General features: G+C 51.1%; 1 protein-coding gene across 1 annotated transcript; it reads right to left on the bottom strand.

The window, feature by feature from the left end:
* Positions 1-17,309, bottom strand: CGNL1 (cingulin like 1). The gene is made up of 18 exons (XM_029283152.1): positions 15,768-17,309; positions 15,134-15,228; positions 14,776-14,897; positions 14,339-14,424; positions 13,810-13,958; positions 12,855-12,990; positions 12,482-12,703; positions 9,133-9,339; positions 8,429-8,521; positions 7,249-7,401; positions 6,593-6,763; positions 5,012-5,173; positions 4,198-4,287; positions 3,384-3,467; positions 2,702-2,826; positions 2,006-2,114; positions 1,742-1,905; positions 1-1,280 (listed from the first exon to the last, which is right to left on the bottom strand). The coding sequence occupies exons 1-18, from the start codon at positions 17,307-17,309 to the stop codon at positions 1,127-1,129; spliced, it is 3,864 nt and encodes a 1,287-aa protein (XP_029138985.1). The 3' UTR covers positions 1-1,126.
* Between the last annotated feature and the right edge of the window lie 1,503 nt (positions 17,310-18,812).

Consider the following 18,812-nt stretch of genomic DNA (forward strand, 5'->3'; position numbering starts at 1 on the left):
TTTCAGAGCTACTGATACTATTATTTCCTCATTAAAGATTGTCCCAACAGAGCAAAGATTTGGTGAAAGGATAAAAATGCGATTGCAGTAGAAACTTTTGGAAATACTGGTATGTTCTTCCAAATGCCGCTTACAGGTAATACAATTAAAACTAGAAGACAAGAAAACAGAAGTGCCTTTTCCGATATGCTTCTCAGAGAGTCCTTTATAACCCACCAGAGGAGCAGGTCTCGCCATCCTTGAATAGCAAAGCAGCCGTTTCAGCTCTGAACCCAAACGGCAAGTTCAGCCCTGCTTCTCTGCACCTGAGGCTGCTCCTTGCCGCCAGGGCTCAGGGTCCTTGGGGTGCTGGGCCTCGGGACAAGGGAGCTGCTCTTGAGCAAGAGAAGAGAAACCCAACAGAGTGATTGTTGCACGTCCTGCCAAGGCCGAGGGAATTCAGATCAGAGTAAAGGTCTTTTTTCTAAAGTGTGGCAAGATCAGGATATGTCAACCGTCTCCCCATCGATCCAATCCCTGGAAGTCGGAGTGAGGGAGCAGAGACAGGGAACGGGGAAGAGGTTTTCTGAGCAGAAACAGCTCTGGGTGTTGTAGAATGTCCTGCTTTTTTCAACTTCCGAAGGTCATGCTGCTCTCCTTCAGCCAGCCCATAAACATGTTTGCTGAACAAATGACGTTTACTGCAATAGGGTTTTAAAGCTAATGGATGATATGACACTTAATATAGATTCCTGCGCTATTGATGGAAACATGAAATTATACAAAAACGTTGCAAGAGTTCTAAAAACTCTTGGTTAAAAAATATGTACACCCTTATCTCCTGCTTTGTATATTCCTTCCTCTGCTCTAGTAACAAGGTGACACCCTTCCTCCCTCCCGTTTGAAACAGCTTCCAAAATAAGACCTTGGGTTAGGAGCAGTCTGGTGTCAGTGAGGTGCTCAGAGCTGGAAGTACTGAAGTACTGAATCTGTGAACTGGAAGGCCAGCTCCTTTTTGTTCACAAATGTTTATTTCTGAAATAAATCTGAACATGACCTGTCTCAGAAAAAGGAATCAAGGTCACCTGATGCTATGATTACTGCAGCCGGCGGTGCCTTGATTCCGTGCAGCCTTGACTCTCGGCCATTAAGGCTGGCTGGCGTCCTTCTTGGCTTTGCTGTCGCTGTGCTTGAAGGACTTCAACCCCAGGGGGGCATCAAAAAGACTCTCCCCATCGGTGCTGAAGCCATCATCCTCATAGTCAAAGTCGCTCAGCAGCTTACTGGAAGTCTTCTGGCGTCTGCGGAAGGAAACATTTACTCACTGAGAAACAGCCTGCAACCTCCTGGGCTGCTGCTGTGCCACATGTGGATTTTGATCTAATTGGCAAAGCCGATAAAACAGCCATGGTGGATGCAGCCAAAATATGCCGAGTCTTTCAAGGACCTGCAGAGTACACCAAGTTTGGGGCAGGTGTATTTTCTCCTATGGAAGAAGATGAATCTGGCAACACAGCCCCCATTTCTGGATATTTAAGAGCAATCCGTGAACCCTTTGGGAAGAGCAAACCAGTCCATGTCTGGGGAGAATCCAGGCTGAGCAGCAGGAAGGGTGGCTGAGGGGCTCGGGGGGGGGGGGGGAGGCTGGCTGCCAATGCAACACGGGCCTCTTTAGACGAAGACGGCAAAGGAGGGAGGTGGGGCCCAAGGGAAACCGGCAGCTCTCGAGGCTGCCCAAGGCCGGCTGGGCCCCCTTTCCCACCTGAGGTCCTGCCGGATGGTGGCCAGCTGTCCTTGCAGCTGGCTGTTAAGGTCCACTTGGTCTTCCAGATCCCTCTGAAGCTTCTTCTTGCTGTTCTCCAGCCTGTCTATTTCTTCCTCGGCTTCCTCCACTTGCCGCTTCATGGCCTTCAGGCGCAGGCTGAGCTGTAGAGCGAGGAGAGGACCTCCTGGAATCGGATGGAGGCTCCTTGGGGGGCCCCAAGGGGCGATGTGGGGGCAGCCCCTGGGGCGCTTCCCTGCTTACCTGGTCCTTCTGGTCTGTCAGGGAGAGGTGCTCATCATCCACCTGCATCAGGAGCTCCTTCACTGTCCTCTCCAGTCGGCGGTTGGTCAACTGGAGGTGACCTCGGTCCCTAGGAAGGCCAGGGAGAAGGGGAGGGGGACAAGAAGCCATGCACCAGATGAAGACACCCCCCCCCCAGCTTCCCTGCTCTCATCATCTTGGCCTCCCCCCAACTGTCATCCGCTCTCTTCTGCCTGCTAGACGGATTGCAGCCAAGTGGGTTGGGCCAGATTGGAAGGGGGGTGCTGTGGAGGGAGGGGAACATATTGCCGGTACTGTCTTGGCACAGCAGTCTCCTCTCCTGGGCTTCGGGGAAAGATTTTGTGATAGAAGGAGGGGCAAATCAAGGCACTCCAAATGGCCTTTTCCCCGTCAGATCTGCCTCACTGGAGAGCACTGCTGATTATTTTTTCAATTTAACAATTTTATTTATTTGGCCCATTCCAAGAACTCTGTGTGGCTAACTAAGCTATTTCCTGGGTGGGAGGCCACAAGGAAACCCCAGGATCAGTCTTCTGTCTGTGGTCAGCAACACCAAAAATCCTAGAAGCCCCCCAGAGTCAAGTGGACCCACAGGCAACTTATGATCCACGGAACAAAGCGATGGGGCTGGAGAAGAGCCCCGGGGGGGGGACTTTGGGAGGGGCCTCCTCGTACCTCTCCTCGCTCTCCAGCTGCTCCTCCAGCTCCAGGAGGCGGGTTTCCATCTGGGCCAGGAGGCCTTCCTTGCTGGGCTTGCGAGAACCTTCCAGGTGGAGGATCCGGCCTCTCAGCTCTTTGTTCTGGAGGAGGAATTGCCCCAATCCATCAGCAGAGGCATCTGGCAGCTGAGGAGCCAGAAAACTGGCCAGCCCCAAACAGGAGATTCAAGAAGGACCCCCACCCCCTGCCCCAAGTTATAACTAGCGCATGGGACATGGACGGAGGGCAGAAGAGTTGCCTTTCCAGTCCAGCACAGAGCAGAAGCTGCTACTCCAGGAGGGAGGAGAGGCAGCACCCCGGCTGACTCCACTGGGCAGCAGATGCCCAAGCAGCCTCTGGACTTCGCAGGGATCGCTAAGTGATGCCTGCATGGCCGGCTGGTGCGCCAAGAGGTTTGTCCTCCGGAAAGCCAAAGGGGCTCGGAAGGCTTGAAAGAGGAAGGGGAGTCTGCGGGCACTTAGGTGCAGGCAGGGGAAATGTGCTGGACTCTGGGTAGCCAGAGGGGCTGGGGGGCATGGCAAGGGATGGCCCCTTTGGCCCCTCAGGAGAAAGCTGGCAGTGGACCCGGAGGGTGCTGGGCAAGGCTGGGGGAGAGCTGCAGTCCCAGAGCAGAGCAAAGATCATGTTGATGCCTGACCTGCCTTTCCAGGGTGGTCTTGTTGCCCTCCAGCTCTTGCTTGGCTGCCCTTTCCTGAAGGAGATCACTCCTCATTTGCTCCATCTGCAGTCAAACAAAGAGAAAGAGAAAGAGAAGAGAGAAAAACAATCACAGTAAGTGAACTGTCAGCCAGGGCAGGGAAGAATCATACCTGCCAGTAGTCCAGGCTAAGAGCCCAGGCAGTAAAAATGCACTTGGAAAGGCAAGAGAGGCAATCTAAATTAGGCTGCAACAGTGGCAACACCTGCAGTTATGTGACATATGACAACCCTTGTGCTCTGTTCCCTGACGCAGCCCATCCAGGCCGCTGAGAAAAGCTAGGCCTTGTTCCTGGCCAGCTGGCAGCTTAATCAGCAGGGATAAAGACCAATAACAGAGCTGCTATTCCGCTGTTATGAATGTTTAGTAGACCTGAAATAGTCTTCAGGAATCCCTGCATCCAAGCCCGGACCGAGGACAAGGCAGGCTTTGTCCTGTGTGTAGGAAATGGGGAGTTCCTTGAAGAGGAACTGTATTTTGCCTAATTTAAGCAATTTAAGCTGGTTAGTCAGCTGAGGTTTGTGGTGTTTGGAAGCCTCTTGCCAGAGCTTGCCAGGAGGAGACGCCCCCTGCTGGTGTCAGACAGGCTGCAGTGGAAAGAGGTCACCTTAAGCGACAAAGGTCACTGCAGGAACCCAGCTGGGCTGGCTGCTGGGGGGGGGGTGGCAAAGCCCAATGGGGAGGGCCAGCCTGCTTCCCAGAGCTGCTCCTTCCCCACTCTGGCAGCTGCCACCTGAGCTGGGCAAAGGCCTACCTGCTCTCGGCCCCTGCCAATCCTCCCAGACAGGATGTCAGAATTGCTCCGTTCTTCTTCGAGCTCCAACTCCAGCTGGGATATTTTGTCCTGAGGAGAAAAACATTGGCCCACTCAACATCTGCAGCACCCACAACACAAGAAGGCCTTGAAACGTGACCCAGCCAAATGGAAGAAGGGGGAGAAGAGGAGCAGCTGCTCAGCCCACTCCCACCCCGGGCTTTCCAGAGAGCCTTTCCAGTCTGGCACACCTGAAAGCAGCTCAAAGCACCTGGGAAGATGCCCTGCCCATCTGAAGGGCTGTGAGCCCAAGCACCCTTCTCTGGAGGGCTTCTCTAGAGGCCCCTGACCTAAAGGGCCGTGGGAAACCACACCTTCCACAGGTGAGCACATTGTGAACACTTGGGCTCCTTTTTACACCAGCTGCAAATGGAGAGGGGGAGGCTTGCTTGGCTCAGAGCCCCCCACGCTTCATCCATAAGCACACTGGGGACAGTTTAGCGTGTTTCCATTAAAGGACCTTGCAAGATAAGGGCCTGCCGAGGACCTGTCTGCCTTGCAACCACCAGCCACACCAGCTGGGTGTCCTATCCGAAGTCCTGCCCCCTCTGAAACTGGCTCCAGGGGCAGCCCAGAACAAACGGGGGGCTCACAGATCAAGGGATGCTGCATGAGACAGGGAGAAGAGGAGGCTGTCTCAGATGCCCTTCAGGATTTTGCAGGTGGGACACTGAGTGGACACTCATCTTTGCACAGCAAAACATGGTTAATTTCTCCATCTCAATCTGCCTCCTCAAATACGGTTCATTTCTACCTGCAGTATCTTGGCCTGTCTTGCCCGGTCTTCTTTCAAGTGGCTTTTAGTTTCCAGTTCATATTCCAAGTTCTTCACAGTGTCTTCCAGAAGTTGAGTCTTTGTGAGGGCTTCTTTTTGGGCTTTTTTGTGACGTTGTAATTCATCTTCCATAAAACGTACCTAAAAGTCAAAGAAATGTCTCCCATAAACCTCTCACCCATATGTTCTGTAGACAGATACTGTAGATCCAGAGGCAAAGGAAATAATTCTGCATTTTGCAAACCCAAATCCTAGAGATTTCTTCCATCTCAGCTAGACTCAAGTCTGTGAAGGTCCACAGGTTTGACACGAAGCCAACATTTAATTCTGTATGCTAGCCCTAATCTTAACTTTAATCCCAACCCATTTTCTGAAAGAGAAGCAAGTGATAAAACGGAAATCTCACGCTCAGTGTGAAAGGCTTTGAGGGATTCTGCAATCATCTCCCATAGAAACATTAGGTAATCAGCCCCATTTCTGGGTAGATCTGTCCAGATCACATTCCACATGAGCTCCAGAAAGTGTGCAACAGCTTGCAGACTGTGCAGCACCTTCATCCAGTCTTTATGTGCCATGAGATGTGGTGCTGATTCCCAGCTTGGCTGGTTTAAAAAATGAGTTGGACCGATCCAGGGCAGTCCTGGGGATCAAGGGCTCTTAGCCGGAATGGCAACATGGCTGCCTCCACAAGGCAACAGCTGGGAGACTGGGGGTCTTCCGTGGGCAGTTGGTGGCCATCCTGAGGACAGACCACTGGGCCATGTGGCCCAGGGGTCTCGTCCAGCTGGTCAGCCCATTCCTCAGAGTGCAAGTTCACTTGTGAGCACTGAACTTTCAGAGAGCACGTGCGGTCTTTTTCCAGCCACAAGGGGACAGCAGTGCAACACAAGGCCGCCAGAAGGGATGCCAGAGGCAGGACAAAGGGCCCTGGGCTTCCTTGGCCCCTCACCCAGCTGATGGCTCAAGGGAAGACAAAGCTTCGGAAGAAATGGCAACTTTATTTGCTTTGTATAATCTGCTTCCTGATGTTTCCATCTTCAACTGACATTTCTTAACAGCTGTCTGTTTATTTTAACAGCCAGCCTATAACTCCTATTTGCTTGTTCCATGCTTTTTCCAGCTTGCTTTGCTTGTCCGCAGTACTGGGAGTGTTACAACTCAGGCAGACACAAAGGCCTCCCCTTGGCCTGACTCTGGACTATTCACAAGCACCAGCTGGGCTGACCTTCAGCAAGGCTTACAGGTCCTGGCATGGTTTTTGCTGGTACCCTGAGTCTTGTAAAGGCCAAGGGTGTCCCCTAAAGGAGGACAAGGGGAGTGAGGAATGCTTGCTGATGTTAACAACACAACTGGGATTCAGCCTCACTTTGGGTATTGTTAGCTATTTATCAAGGGAACCGATCTATTTTATCTACAACTAGTTTCTGCTGGGCTGTTTTGTTTCAGTAATTTCTAGTTTAGGTGGAGTTTAATTGATGCTTTTGGTTACATGATACAATTGATGTTTGATTGCAGGCAGGCAGGAAGGTTTACAAATAGGAGGAGGTCAGCGGTCAGTACCTGCTCTTGCATTTTGAGGATTGCCTGGTAGGCCTTTTCTAGCTCCAGGGTTTTGTCCTTCAGCTGCTGCTGTGAATCTACCAGCTGCTGCTGGTTCTTCTCCTTGTACTCATCAAGCTGCTTCTGGAGCTGCTGGGTTGATTCCTGGGACACTTTAATGATTTCCACCATCTATTCAAGAGAAAAGATTTCCAAGGAGGGGCAAAGGCAGGTGCCCCAAACCCCACTGGAAGACACTCTTTCTCCTAGGTTGGGCTAAACTGGCAAGCAAGACTTGCTGATGTCTTAATTAGAAATAACAACAGTATTTGGATCGTGGCTTTGCTCTTTCCCCTCTACAGACCTCGATGGGGAAGGATGTGAATCCAATGGGAAGCTTTTTTGCTGCTGAAATGCCGTAACCTGAAGAGCAAGAGAGCGCACACCGCCATTTGTTTTCTGTAAATATCTGTAAGGGATTTCCAGGCATTTCTGCAGTGACTCTGGCTGACCATTATTTGAAAATCAGAAGATGCTGCCCTCCTTGAGAGCTGTTTGCAAGGTGTGTTTGTATGCTGAGTAAGCCTCCTCTGAAACTTTGGTGGCTGACAGTTGAAATGTAGGGATTCTAGTGTCACCCAGAAGGCCCAAAGTCTCTGGAAAGATGGGCAGCTTACCTCCTTCTGCAGCGTTTCCACAGTTCTGTCCAGCTGCTGCCGCTCATTCTCCAGTTCGCGTTTTGTCTTCTGTAGCTGATCTTTTTGGAAAGCTTCGACTTCCAGGCAACCCATCAGCTGCTGCTGCTCCTGGCTCAGCCGACTGAGATTCTTCTGCGGAGGGAGGGAGGGAGGGAGGGAGATGTGGCTGTGTGGGCTGAGGCCCCAGAGAAATTGAGGGGCCAGGGGCAGAGCACCATCACCGGCTCACTGCAATGGCAGGTTCAAGGTTGGGTCCTCAGGCTTCCCCCACATAACCAGGGCACAACTCTGTCCTGGCTGCCTCTTTTCTGCTCTGTTCCCACCGGTGCCTTCAGTTCATCCCCAGGACAGGGTGAAGCCCCTTCAGGCTACCTGCAGAGCCAGTGCGGCCTAGTAGTTGAGGCATCAGGCCAGAGACCGTGAATTCAAGTCCCACTTTAGGCACGAAATCCAACTGGGTGACTATGAGCCAGTCCCTCCCCCTCAAGCCAACCCACCCCACAGGGTTGCTGTTGTGGAGAAAATAGGAGAAGGAAGTTGTGTTGGATATGTTCTCTGCCTCGAGTTATTTGTAGAAATAATAGAGGTGGGAAATAAATACATGAGTAAATGGGCCCTTTGTGCAGATGTTCCACATGTATCATTAACTGAATTGCCCCAATGCAGAAGAGTTTAAAAAAAATAAATAATCTTTAAAATGAAAAATGAGATCCAAATTCTGCAGCAGCCACCTAAAATTTGCTAGCAGGAGGAAGGCAAAGGCACCAGGAAGGGTGGCCAGAAAGCGGAATACACTTATGTTGCCTACTGTGGCTCCAACCAGCACAGGAACCAGGTGGCCAAGGCACAAGGAAGTGGGGAAAGCACAGGCGAGCCTCTTGGCCTCTGCTGCACCCTACAATTTGACAGCAATTAAGAGAAAGAGGCTAATGCTCTTGATTAGTCCTCAAGACAAACAGACTCAGGAACAAGCCCCTTTGAGAGAACATTAGCATACAGACCCAGCAACAACAACAATTTAGAAAACTGCCAGGCATTAAAAGCTACCGAGATGGTATGGCACACAGCTGCTACTTTTTAATACTCTCTGCTCCATACAAGACTACAAAGCCTTTCTGGGAGGCCATTTTTCACCTCCCCTTTAAACCCTCCTTCTCACCTGGGCATCCTCCAGCTGGGCTTCCAAAGACACCTTGGCTGAGGCCAGCTGGTGGGCTTCCTCCTTGGCGTGGACCAAAGACTGCATCTCTCTCTGCCAGGGTGAAAGATTGACTGATTCAAAAGATTCATTTGTCTGCAGATATTAAGCAAATCTGGGCAGTTCACAGTAACAATAAAACCAATATATTAAACAATAACAAAACAATAAAAACAGTGTCACAATAAAACAAAAACTCTGACTCGGCTGTTTGAATAAACCAGAGCAGCTGCTGCCTGCACCCCACCCCACCCCACCTCGGGAACCTGGATTTGAAGGCTTCAAATTCTCTGGCCCTTTGAGCCCCAGTCACAGGCCAGGATTTACAACCAAGTGGGCAGAAGGTTAAGACCTGTCAGGCTGAAGCCACCCAGATGAGCCCCCCTCCAGGCCCTCCTCCAAGGCCCACAGCGAATGCCAGAAGACACCCAAGGGTGCCCTGGACGGTCCCTTTCAGGAATGGTCTCTCTGACAGCTAGACATCTGGGAGGAGATGGCAGCTTCGTCTTCTTCCAATTACACCTCCTGCTCCTACAGTTTTTGAGTGAACCTCAATAGTAGTTGGGCTAATAGTGATGCAATAAAGAAAATGACACCCAAGCCAAGGAGTTTGCCCTCCTCCTCCTCCTCCTCCTCCTCTGCTTGCTTCACACCCTGAGACTCACCATGCATCTCCTCAGCCTTTCCTTGGCTTCCTCCTTGCCTCCATTCAAATCCTCCAGCTCCAGCTCCAGCCCTTGCTGCTTCTTCTCCAGCTGCCCCAGGGTTTTCCTCAGCTGCCTGTTTTGCTCAGCCATCCCAGCCATGCGGTCTTCTTGGCTCCTTTGCTCCTTCTCAGCTTCAGCCTTTGCACCTGACAGGGTGCCAATTTTCTAGGAAGACAACCCGTTACTCAAATCAGAAAGATGCAATGCTGAGACAGCTGACCCTCCCCTGAGATGTAGGCTGGTGGGGGGGGGGAGGGGGTCTCCATTTGATTTCCTCCTTGCTTGAATCAGGCAAAATTAGAAGCAGAGCTTCCACTGTTCTTGTTACCTCTGGAATGACTTCCTTGAGCCATCTTCAGCAAAGAGGAAGAAATCAGCCAGGTGGGGCGTTCACTACCAGGTAGTTAGAATAAATAGCAAGGATGCTTCTCCCGGAGGAGGTGCAGACATAGGGTTGCAGGTCAAGATATGGTCCAGCTTTCTAGGTTGCTAAGCATTACAGCCAAAATGGACCAGAGGATAAATGCAACGGGCATCTTGTGTGGAAATGAGCTGAGGTTGAAGATTTAAATCTGGTCTGCAGGCACAGGAACAGTGCAATAAAGCTAAACAGGAGCAACCCTTTTTCTGGCTAGCCATAAAGTGCTCACTGAAAATGAGAGAATGTAGACCCAGAATTCATTAACAAATGATACGGCACTTTTCACCTGTTATTAAGGACTGCAGCTCTCAATGCTAAAGTAGAGCAGGACACGGTTTCCCAAACCCCAGGAAGCAGCACTGGCCAGATTAGCCGAGGGCACCAATGCGCCTGGTCCAGGATGTCCTGAGCACATTAAAAGGCAGAGCAGAACCCAGCTGATTTCTGTGTTTATTTGCATTCATCTCGCTCACGGCAATGCAATTCACAGTGACTCTTCCAAGGGTTAAACTGTGATTAGTCTTGTCAACACACAGCCTGCATCAGAGCCACCGAACTGGCTGGGCGAGATTCCTAGAAACCAAGGCCAGAATCACCTATTCACAGAGCCAGATATGCTCAGAGAATATCAAGAACCCAGAAAATGCAAACAAGGTGCTTCAAGAGCCAGTCCAACTGGCCTTGGATGTCAGTTGTGCCTCAGAATAATTCCGTGCAAGGTTGTGTAATGAGGAGGAATGGCCGCCTCAGCCTTAGACTGGGCTCATTTTGGGGGGAGGGGGTGGCACCTTGTGCTCCTTCACGACGTCGGCCACCGCTTCTGCTGCTCTGGAGTTGGGGACATCTCCAACGTCAGGGAGCAGGAGGTCTGGCTGAGGCCGAAATTTGGGGAAGCTTAGGGGTGAATCCCCGCCCAAAGCCATCCAGAAGGAGAAGAGTGAGTTGGGCAAAACTCTGCTGCCCATTAACAGGAAAGAGACAGTGACAGTGCCCTGGTTCAGTGCCACAGTCTTGGCCCTATGGAGCTGGCAGGTCTTGTTACTGAACAGACCTCCAACTGGGCTGTGAAGCGACTTCAGCAAGTGACCAGGTCATGGCATCTGCCCCCTTTCAAACTTCAAATGTTGGAAAAATCTAGAGAAAAAATTTCCAAGCACTTTGCTGGTCTTAGAGGTACCTCCTGCATTGCTTAATCCTGATGTTTTTTAACCTGCTTCTATGTTTATACCTTGATGCCTGTTTTTGCATTGTTATTTCCTTTGGCATTCTAGATTAGGGCATGGCTCCTGTGCTTTTCACTGGAAAAACCAGTTGTGAACATTTAAATAAAGAATGGAAGAAAGAGCACCACACGGGAGAGACAGAGGGCCCTGCTCAGAAGTCAGGCTCCTTCAGTGTCCAGGTGGAAAAGAGGCACCTAGGAGACCGGGCAAGGCTGGTGGTCAATCCCCCAGGGAAAGACCTCCTCCTCTTGTCCTGGCTCTCAGGTGGCCAGATGGGCCAGGAGCAGAGCTCAGCTGCTTCAGCCCCTTCTTCCTCACAAGGCAAACCCACCTCCGGCCCCACATGGTTAATGAGCTACAGCTAATCATCAATTGCAGCCGCCATCACCTTTAAGCCACCTTTTAATTTTCTCCCTGAAAAGTACCATTCAGGCATGCCCAGGTTGGCCAGCTGCTCCCTCCTCATAATGAAACTCTTTAAGAGAGTTCAATTTCTGTCCCCTCTTCCTACTCAAGGCAGCACCACAAAGAGACCTAGTGCCAGGAGAGGGTAATTGAGCTTTGCACGCTGGCCAGAAGAGCCGAGATGTCCAAGCCTCTGACACCCAACCAAGTGACTGGTGGCCCTGGAAAACAACAGCACCCCAAGACAGAGTTGTAAAAGGGAGGAGGGCAAACCAGCCTTGCACAATCAAGGTAGGCAATCGGACACACATTAGTTGCCATTCCCAATGAGGGCCAGGCAAATTCTCTCCCCCATGGTCTCCCGGCATCTGACCTTGACCCGGAGAGGCCTCTCATGCCCAGCCTCCGGCAACACGGGAAAGCCATCCTGGGCAGCCCAGAACCAGAGCAAAATGCAACAGACCTGGGGGGGGCACAGGTCAAGTCCATCAGAAACCAGGCACCAGAACATTTTTCTGCCCAGTCCCCTGCCACCCAACCCTCGCCAAGAGGTCTGCAAGAAGGCCCCAGATGAGGGGAGGTGAGGGGGCTCTGTCTGGTGGGCTGGCCTGACTCCCTTCCCTGCCTGGTCCCCAAGACTGCGGGGGTCACTGTTTTTGCTTTTACTGTGGGGGCAGAACAAGGAGAAAGGAAGAAGGGCATCCTAAGAAGGATTCCCAAATGGGCACCCTGCTGACCAAACCTGCTGGACAGTAGGAACCCAGACAGTGGCAGGACCACCACTACATTTTTGGCTGGCCGAAATAAAGTGCAGCGTACATACAACGGAGTGAATCCAAAAGAGCAGCTTAGACCGTTCAGAGTGAGGATTTTAAAGCATAACTTACCCAATTAAAGACAATTAACAGATTGTCTCAAGGACTGTTTGGAAAATGGGGAAAAATCTGTCTTCCAAACAAGCAAAAAATGGATAGGAGAGTAAAAAAAGCAAGTGATTAAAAGCCCTGCTTTTATTTCCAGTGCCCAACCCTCACGCGGAGCCCTCCTGGTGCCAGGGCTGAGATTGTGGCAATAATAACTAGAGCACAAAATAGTTGGTTCTTGCAGGAGAAGGAAAGCCGCTGCCTTGGGCTGTCCCTGGCATCTCTCCTGCCGGGCGAGGGAGAAGGTTCAGGCGGAGGGCATGGCCTGGGGGAGGGCTGGGGGGCAGTAGGACTGAGCTGGGAAAGCCATGGGCTCTTCTGGGCATCTCACTGACCTCTGTAGCTTTGGCCAGACTCTCTCCCAAGCTCTGGAGCTCCCGGATGTGCTGCTCCTTGAGGTGGCCCATCTCTCGATCCTGGTTAGCCATCTCTTCCTTCAAGACGCCCTTCAAGGCCGTCAGCTCCCGCTCGCGTCTCTTCAGGGCCTCTTCTTGTTGGTCTCTGAGCTCCTGCAGCTCCTGCAGCTCCTGCAGCTCCTGCTTCACTTGCATCAGTTCCTGAACCCAGCAACGGAGGAGGAGGAGGAGGAGGAGGAGAAAGGGGGGCCCTGTTCAGAAAGTTGTGGCCGGGCTCCAAATTCCTGCCCTCCTGCCTGCCACGTTTTCCTGCTCCAGCTCAGGGTCCCTTCAGGCAGGAAAAGGGTCTCACCTCTACGAGTAGATCCTTCGCACTGTCCTCCATGCGCTTCGCAGTGTCCAGTTCATCGTGCATCTCGGAAAGCTGATCCTGCAAGTCTCGGATCTCTCTCTGATGCTGCTCCCGTTCCATTTTCACTTGGAAAAGCCTCAAAGGGAGGAAGAAAAGAAACATTTTTGATATGCCTTCTTTGGTCTGCCAGCTGGAATCCATGTCAGTCATAAAAAGCCCTCAAAAGCTTCAGGAAGGCACACTTTGGTGGAAAGAGTTTGCAGCAGCCAAAGGGGCAAAAGGGAAATTACAAGTGAAGCAAATGGGTGGAAAGAAAGAATAAATAGTACAGAATAAAAGACAAGAGAGAAGAAAGAAAAAATTCAAATATAATAAATAAAGAAAAATATATATATAAATAAATAACTTTTATCACAAGTAGAAACAAATTTAGTGACTCTCAGACCCCTCCAAGATTACAAACATTTATCTCTTCATCCCATATCTGGTCCCGTCTCCAGGGACAAATCCATAAATCATCATCTTTTCACTTCTGGTGTCAGCAGAAGTCTCATAAAGGGCTGCCAGAAATAGCAACGTATCTTATTTTAACCTTGATCAAATAAACCATCTTTATATTCCTTCCTTTTACTTGTATAATCTTTAATCCAGGGGTCCCCAACCCATGGTCTGTGGACCACCACCCTGTCCGCGACATGCCAGAAACCGGTCTGCACAAACAAGTGAAGCCCCCTCTGCGGGATGCAAACAGCCCATGAAGCCACGTCCCCTTCCAGGTCATGGAAAAACCTCTCTCCACGAAACTGGTCCCTGGTGCCCAAAAGGTTGAGAGCCACTGCTTTAGCTCATTCAAATATTGTTGTAGAAAGAACAATATTCTTTTTTCTTTCTCTTTCTTTCTATTTAGTTTGCATTAGACTTTACTATTATAATCAACACTCATAGCAAAACTCACTCCTCCAGGTTTTCTCTAAGGTCTTTCTCACTTTCCTTCAGCTGCCTCCTGAAAGTTTCTTTCTCCTCCATATTTTCTTTAAGCTGTTGCCGAAGCTTCTGAAGCTCTGCTTCCATTGTCTGCCTTTCAGCTTTGAAGTTCTGCTGATTCTAAAATAGCAAATTTTGGAAAAAATAAAAAGAATCTATTAAGTCTCCTTGCACTTTTCTAAAGACTCCAGTATTTCTGGGAAATGGCAAATGGGCCATGTATCTGTGCAAGGGATCTCCCTTTGTTCCTTCTGAAGGCTCCAGGGGGAAGCAAAGACTAGGGGGTGTTTGGGGCAAGGAACACAGCCCATCTTCAGCATGGAATGGGCCTGGATCTGATGACTGCCCCAACTCAGCCTGCTCTAACAGCCAGCAGGTCTCCTAAGGCTGGAAGACGAACTGTTCTCCAATACCTGTGTGGCTGAGCCATTCTTAAAAACCCACATTCTCTGTTCTTGTGTGCAGGATTAGTGACCGACACGAAGTGGGGGGGGGGCTACCTTGAATTCCAAGTCCAGCTTCCTCTGTAGCTCAGAAACCTCCTTTGTCAACCGTTTTTTCTCTCCCACTAACATGTTGACTTCCACTGAAGCATCAGATGTCTGCAGTTAAACAAGATTCATTTGTTCTAAACATCTCAACTCCCCACGAGGCAATGAAAGCTGCCTCATAAGGCCTTCAGGAGGGACCTTGGGGGACTTTTCAAAAGAAAGCAGCAAAAGGCAGAAGAGCAGCAAAAGTGAGTTGTGTGTGAGAAGCCACAAGACACATTTGTTGCTTGAGGGGAGGGGGAAGAGCCTACTGGCAGCACTGCTTGCAAAAAACAATCCTGTCCACACGATGACAAAGACGCTTCACCAGCAGCCTCTGTACTGAGCTGTGGGCGAGGGCTGCCCTCCTGCCTCTCCCCCTCCCAGAACAGGCAGCCATGGGAGACAGGAGGCTCTTTCCTTGGTGTCAGTCACCTGAGGACTCCCAGCTGCTCTGGACTTCAGTGTCTGGATTTTCTCAAATACCAAGTTGACTTTCCTCTTGGTTGCATCCTCGTTTTCGCTGGTACTAAAACGTGAAAAAAGATCCAGAGTTTGCTCAAATGGTCAGAAAGCCAAAAACCCTGGATCCTCCAGCTGCCTGCAGGGTCTACCTGCTTGTAGAAAGGCATTGGCTGCAGGGAGTCCTTGTACAAATTAATCAGCGTGGACCTTCACCTTAGGGAAACCAAGTGGTGCAGGGCCCAAGCAAGACTAGGTGCTAAATACCATGCCAAAAGCAGGGCCTTATGCAAGCCCACTGACCCTTCCTTGAGATAGTTGTAGAGAATCTGCTTGGCTGTCTCTTCATTGCTTTGCTGTGCAAGTTCCTGCTGACCCTTGAGCAGGTCAGGTGTCACCTGAAACACAAAACTCAGGATGAAACGGATGCCTTAGAAGGAAAGATTCTCATTTCCAATTGGGCTGACACAGGTTGTGCTACCCTTCAGCTGAGGAGCTGCTGTGAGCAGCTCTGAAGAGTTGCAGAGAGGCCTGGATACCAACCCTTGGATGCGGGAAGCAACATGGCACCCTTTGAGGCAAAAGCCCGAATGAGACCACCTCCCATTTCTAGTTATTTCTGAGAAAACAGGCCAGGCGGTGGAGAGAATGCTGCGTGTGAAGACAGGGAATAAAAACGATCTATTTTTTTTTAATTGCAAAGTGGCTTTGTGATGCAAACTACCCAGAGCTGTTCATTCCAATACCCGCTAGCTGCCAATCCCTCTGCCTTGAAACCAGAAGTCATTCCGCTCAACTCTGCCCATTTGTCCACCCAGCAGCCTCCCTTCCCCAGGCATCACTGCCCCTTCTGTCCCTCTGGCCAACACTGCGCCATGGAAGCTGAACGGCCTCTGACCAGTTCACACTGAAGCAGCCATCCATCACCCCAAGTTACCTGAGCATTTTTCGAACCAGAAGCAAAAGTTTCCATCGAGTGATTCTGACTCACAGTGCTGTTTGGTAACAAGAGAGTGGAGGCCGGAGTTTTATGGTCTCTTTTTTTACACTGCCTTGGAAGAGTGGAAGACTTAGAAGGCAAACTCTCTGGGTCCATTTGATCACGTTTAAGATGCTGCAAGGAACTAAAGTGGCTACTGGGAGAATCTCTCATTCCTGGGGTTGTTTGGAGCTTGCCTGCTGCCCAAGGGGCCATCTGATCCCCAAGAGAGGCTGCCTTCTTCTCTGGAGACAGCGGCTTCTGCAGACAAACTTGGGAGGATTGGACCAAATGCTCGGACGATCTTCCCAAGGTTTTGGTGAAGTCATCGATGCAATCAGAATGCGGTCCATGAGACAGGGCGCTGTCTACACTCTTGGATCGCCTATGATTCTCTGGAAGAGTTCGAGTCCTGAACCCTAATCTTCCCCTTCTTTGGGGACAAACTTTCCTGTCAAATTTTTCAATCAGCTCTTCAACTGTAGGAATGGAGCCAGTATCAATATCACGGCCAGTTCCAGGCAAAAATGGGATATAACGCCGGTTTTCATGCCGGTTGACATGGTCGGCATAAATGGCGTATTCTTGGTCATCTAGGAAAAATCTGGATGTGGAGACAGCAGAAGTTGGAGTAGTGGATGAAGATGTAGATTTCTGGGAGCCATTCAGGGCTGCTCCTGCTGAGTCCAGCTGGCGGAAAGGCAGGAGGTCCGGTCTGCACCTCCTAGGACCTGAGCAGGCAGAGGAACTCGCAGCAGGTGAAGATCCAGCCCCAGGAGAGAGTGGTTCGGGCCTTCCGCCAGGACGGTCGGCAACCCCGGAGCTTTCCAGCTGCTGCTGGTTCTGGTCGGGCTTGGCCAAGTCTACTGTTTTCACTTTTGATTTAGCCAGTTCTGCAAACTGGGGGGCTGAGTCATCTAGTGCTACCTTCAAAGATGAGTTCCATGGCCTGGAACCCAATTTCCCTTCATCCTCAAGAGACTGGGATTTGCCAAGCAGGCGAGGCTGAAAGTCTTTCGGATTCAAGATGCTGTTTGCAGGATTATAGGGTTGAAGCAGCTCTGGATATTTCTGGAAGTTCAGCAAATTGGAGGCCTGGGAAATCTCACCTTTGAAAGGTGAGACTGTTTTCTTCCCCTCCTCCCTGCTGGCCTGCTTCAGGCTTTTAATCCAGCAGGATGGTGCATTATCCCAAAGCCCGCCGATGGGCCTTCCTTCCTGGCTCTTCTTGACTCGTCCAATGGCAGGAAAAGCAGAATCTGGCGCTGGCTGATCAGCTGCAACCTGCTGGCCATTTTCAGACCCCAAGCGATTTGCTGACAAGCATCCCTCAGTGTTGTTGAGCACGAGGTAGGGATGGCCATCGATCCCTTGGACCCGGATGGTGACTCCATAAGACCCGGCCTTGGCATTCGGGAGGTTCTTTGGGCTCTCCTGTGTTGCCAGATTGGGGGGGGTCACCTGGTCCTGCTGCCGGAAACCATTGGGAGAGGACTTCATAATTCCCACACACCACAGCTATGAAAAAAGCAGAGAGGAAGAAGTGAGGCGATGACCTTACCCAGGGAAAAGCCTTTCTGAACTTCCTAGCTGTCCGAAGGTGTCCAGACAAGTGGCTGGGCGATACAGGTGGAGCTCAGGGACAGCCCCCTCTTTCTATGGGCCCTGGCAGCAGTGCCCTCCCTTCCGCCTGCCTTCAGCATAGCCGGGGGGGAGGCCCTCCCTGCTTCCCAACTCCCACTTTGATCCTCCAGCTACAGGAAGCACAGCAGGAGGAGAGCTGGCCAGCTGAGCAGCCGCCCCACTCTGGAATGCTCTCCTACAGGGTGCCTGGCTGGTAGGGCAGCCGCCGCCTAAGTGCTGTTTGTGTCAGCCCGGTGCCAGGCAAAGCCCGGGAGGTGCTGCGCTTCCTACTCTCTTCAACTCCGGGCCCGTTTTTCATGGTGTTTTGCATCAGTTGCTCCACTGCCTTTCATTAATATTTCAGTTCATCTGTTGGCAACAAATACTTTGCTTTTGATTGACTCCTGTCTGAAGAGACTACCTACCATCCCATCCTTGGAACCCTCTGAAAGCCCCCATTTTGATGAATATTGTTGGTTCCTAAGTGCAGACCAGTGTTAACCTGACCCTCCCTTCCTGCTGCTGCCTCAGCTTCTGGCTCAGAGCCAGGAAACTTCCCTTTGGCACCTGATGCTTGATTTCCCAAATGCAGCTGATGTCCTAATGCTGAAATTTTACATCCCTAAACATGCCTTTTCTGGAGAACTTATTAGTGGTGTCAGGCTGGGCTTGGGGGAGAGTTTACTAATTGTGCACAGGCCTCCCGGCCTTGCAGAAAATGGGCAATAAATCCAGGCTATGTCCCAGCTTCGACAGGCCATTCCACCCTAGGCCTTAAGCAGCCAAAAGAGCTAGACCACCTGCTGTCTGCCCAACCCCTGCCCCTTCACCAGCTGCTGCCTCCTTCCTAGACTCAGGTTAGGAATTCTGCTTTTCTGCCAGGCTTGAATTCCCAATGAGCAGTTCCCCCCGCCAGTTTCCCAGCCCCAAAGCCTGTTCCATCTCCTGGATTCCAAGCTAGCAAGCCCCACAGACCCTTGACTAGGTGCTTCCAAGGCTAGCAATGGGCAAGGCTGCCCCTTTGACCCTGCTCAGTTTGGGGCACAGCTCAGCCCCACTCCCCATATCAGGGCTTGCCACTGGGAATCCTCTCCTGCCTGTAGGGAGGCTGGGCTCTAGACCACCTTGGACCCCGAGCTTCAGCTTGATAAGGGGGATGGAGACCCAGGTGGGCCATTGGCAGGAAATGATGTCCACTAGCTTTTCTCAGCTCTGCGCTTCCTCCTGGACCTTCAAGCCATTTTCAGATGAATTCCATTTGTTTATTCCACATATTCACAACTCACTTCAGCAGCCCAGCTTCTAGGAATTATCAGAAAAGACAGCCAGGAAACAAGGCCTACATCTAATCTGGACCTGGACAGATCCCATGTCCTCTGG

Source organism: Protobothrops mucrosquamatus, unplaced genomic scaffold, assembly GCF_001527695.2.
Source record: "Protobothrops mucrosquamatus isolate PMUCROS unplaced genomic scaffold, P.Mucros_1.0 scaffold27, whole genome shotgun sequence".
Lineage (NCBI taxonomy): Eukaryota > Metazoa > Chordata > Lepidosauria > Squamata > Viperidae > Protobothrops > Protobothrops mucrosquamatus.

Bases quoted from the DNA above. Each gene is read 5' to 3' on its own strand.
- CGNL1 (XM_029283152.1), bottom strand. From the start codon at position 17,309: ATGAAGTCCTCTCCCAATGGTTTCCGGCAGCAGGACCAGGTGACCCCC. The intron at 7,402-8,428 runs GTGAGAAGGAGG...CTCCCTCCGCAG, and splicing joins CCCAGCTGGAGGATGCCCAG to AAGAATCTCAGTCGGCTGAG. The intron at 2,115-2,701 runs GTACGAGGAGGC...TGGCCTTCCTAG, and splicing joins CAGCTGGAGAGCGAGGAGAG to GGACCGAGGTCACCTCCAGT.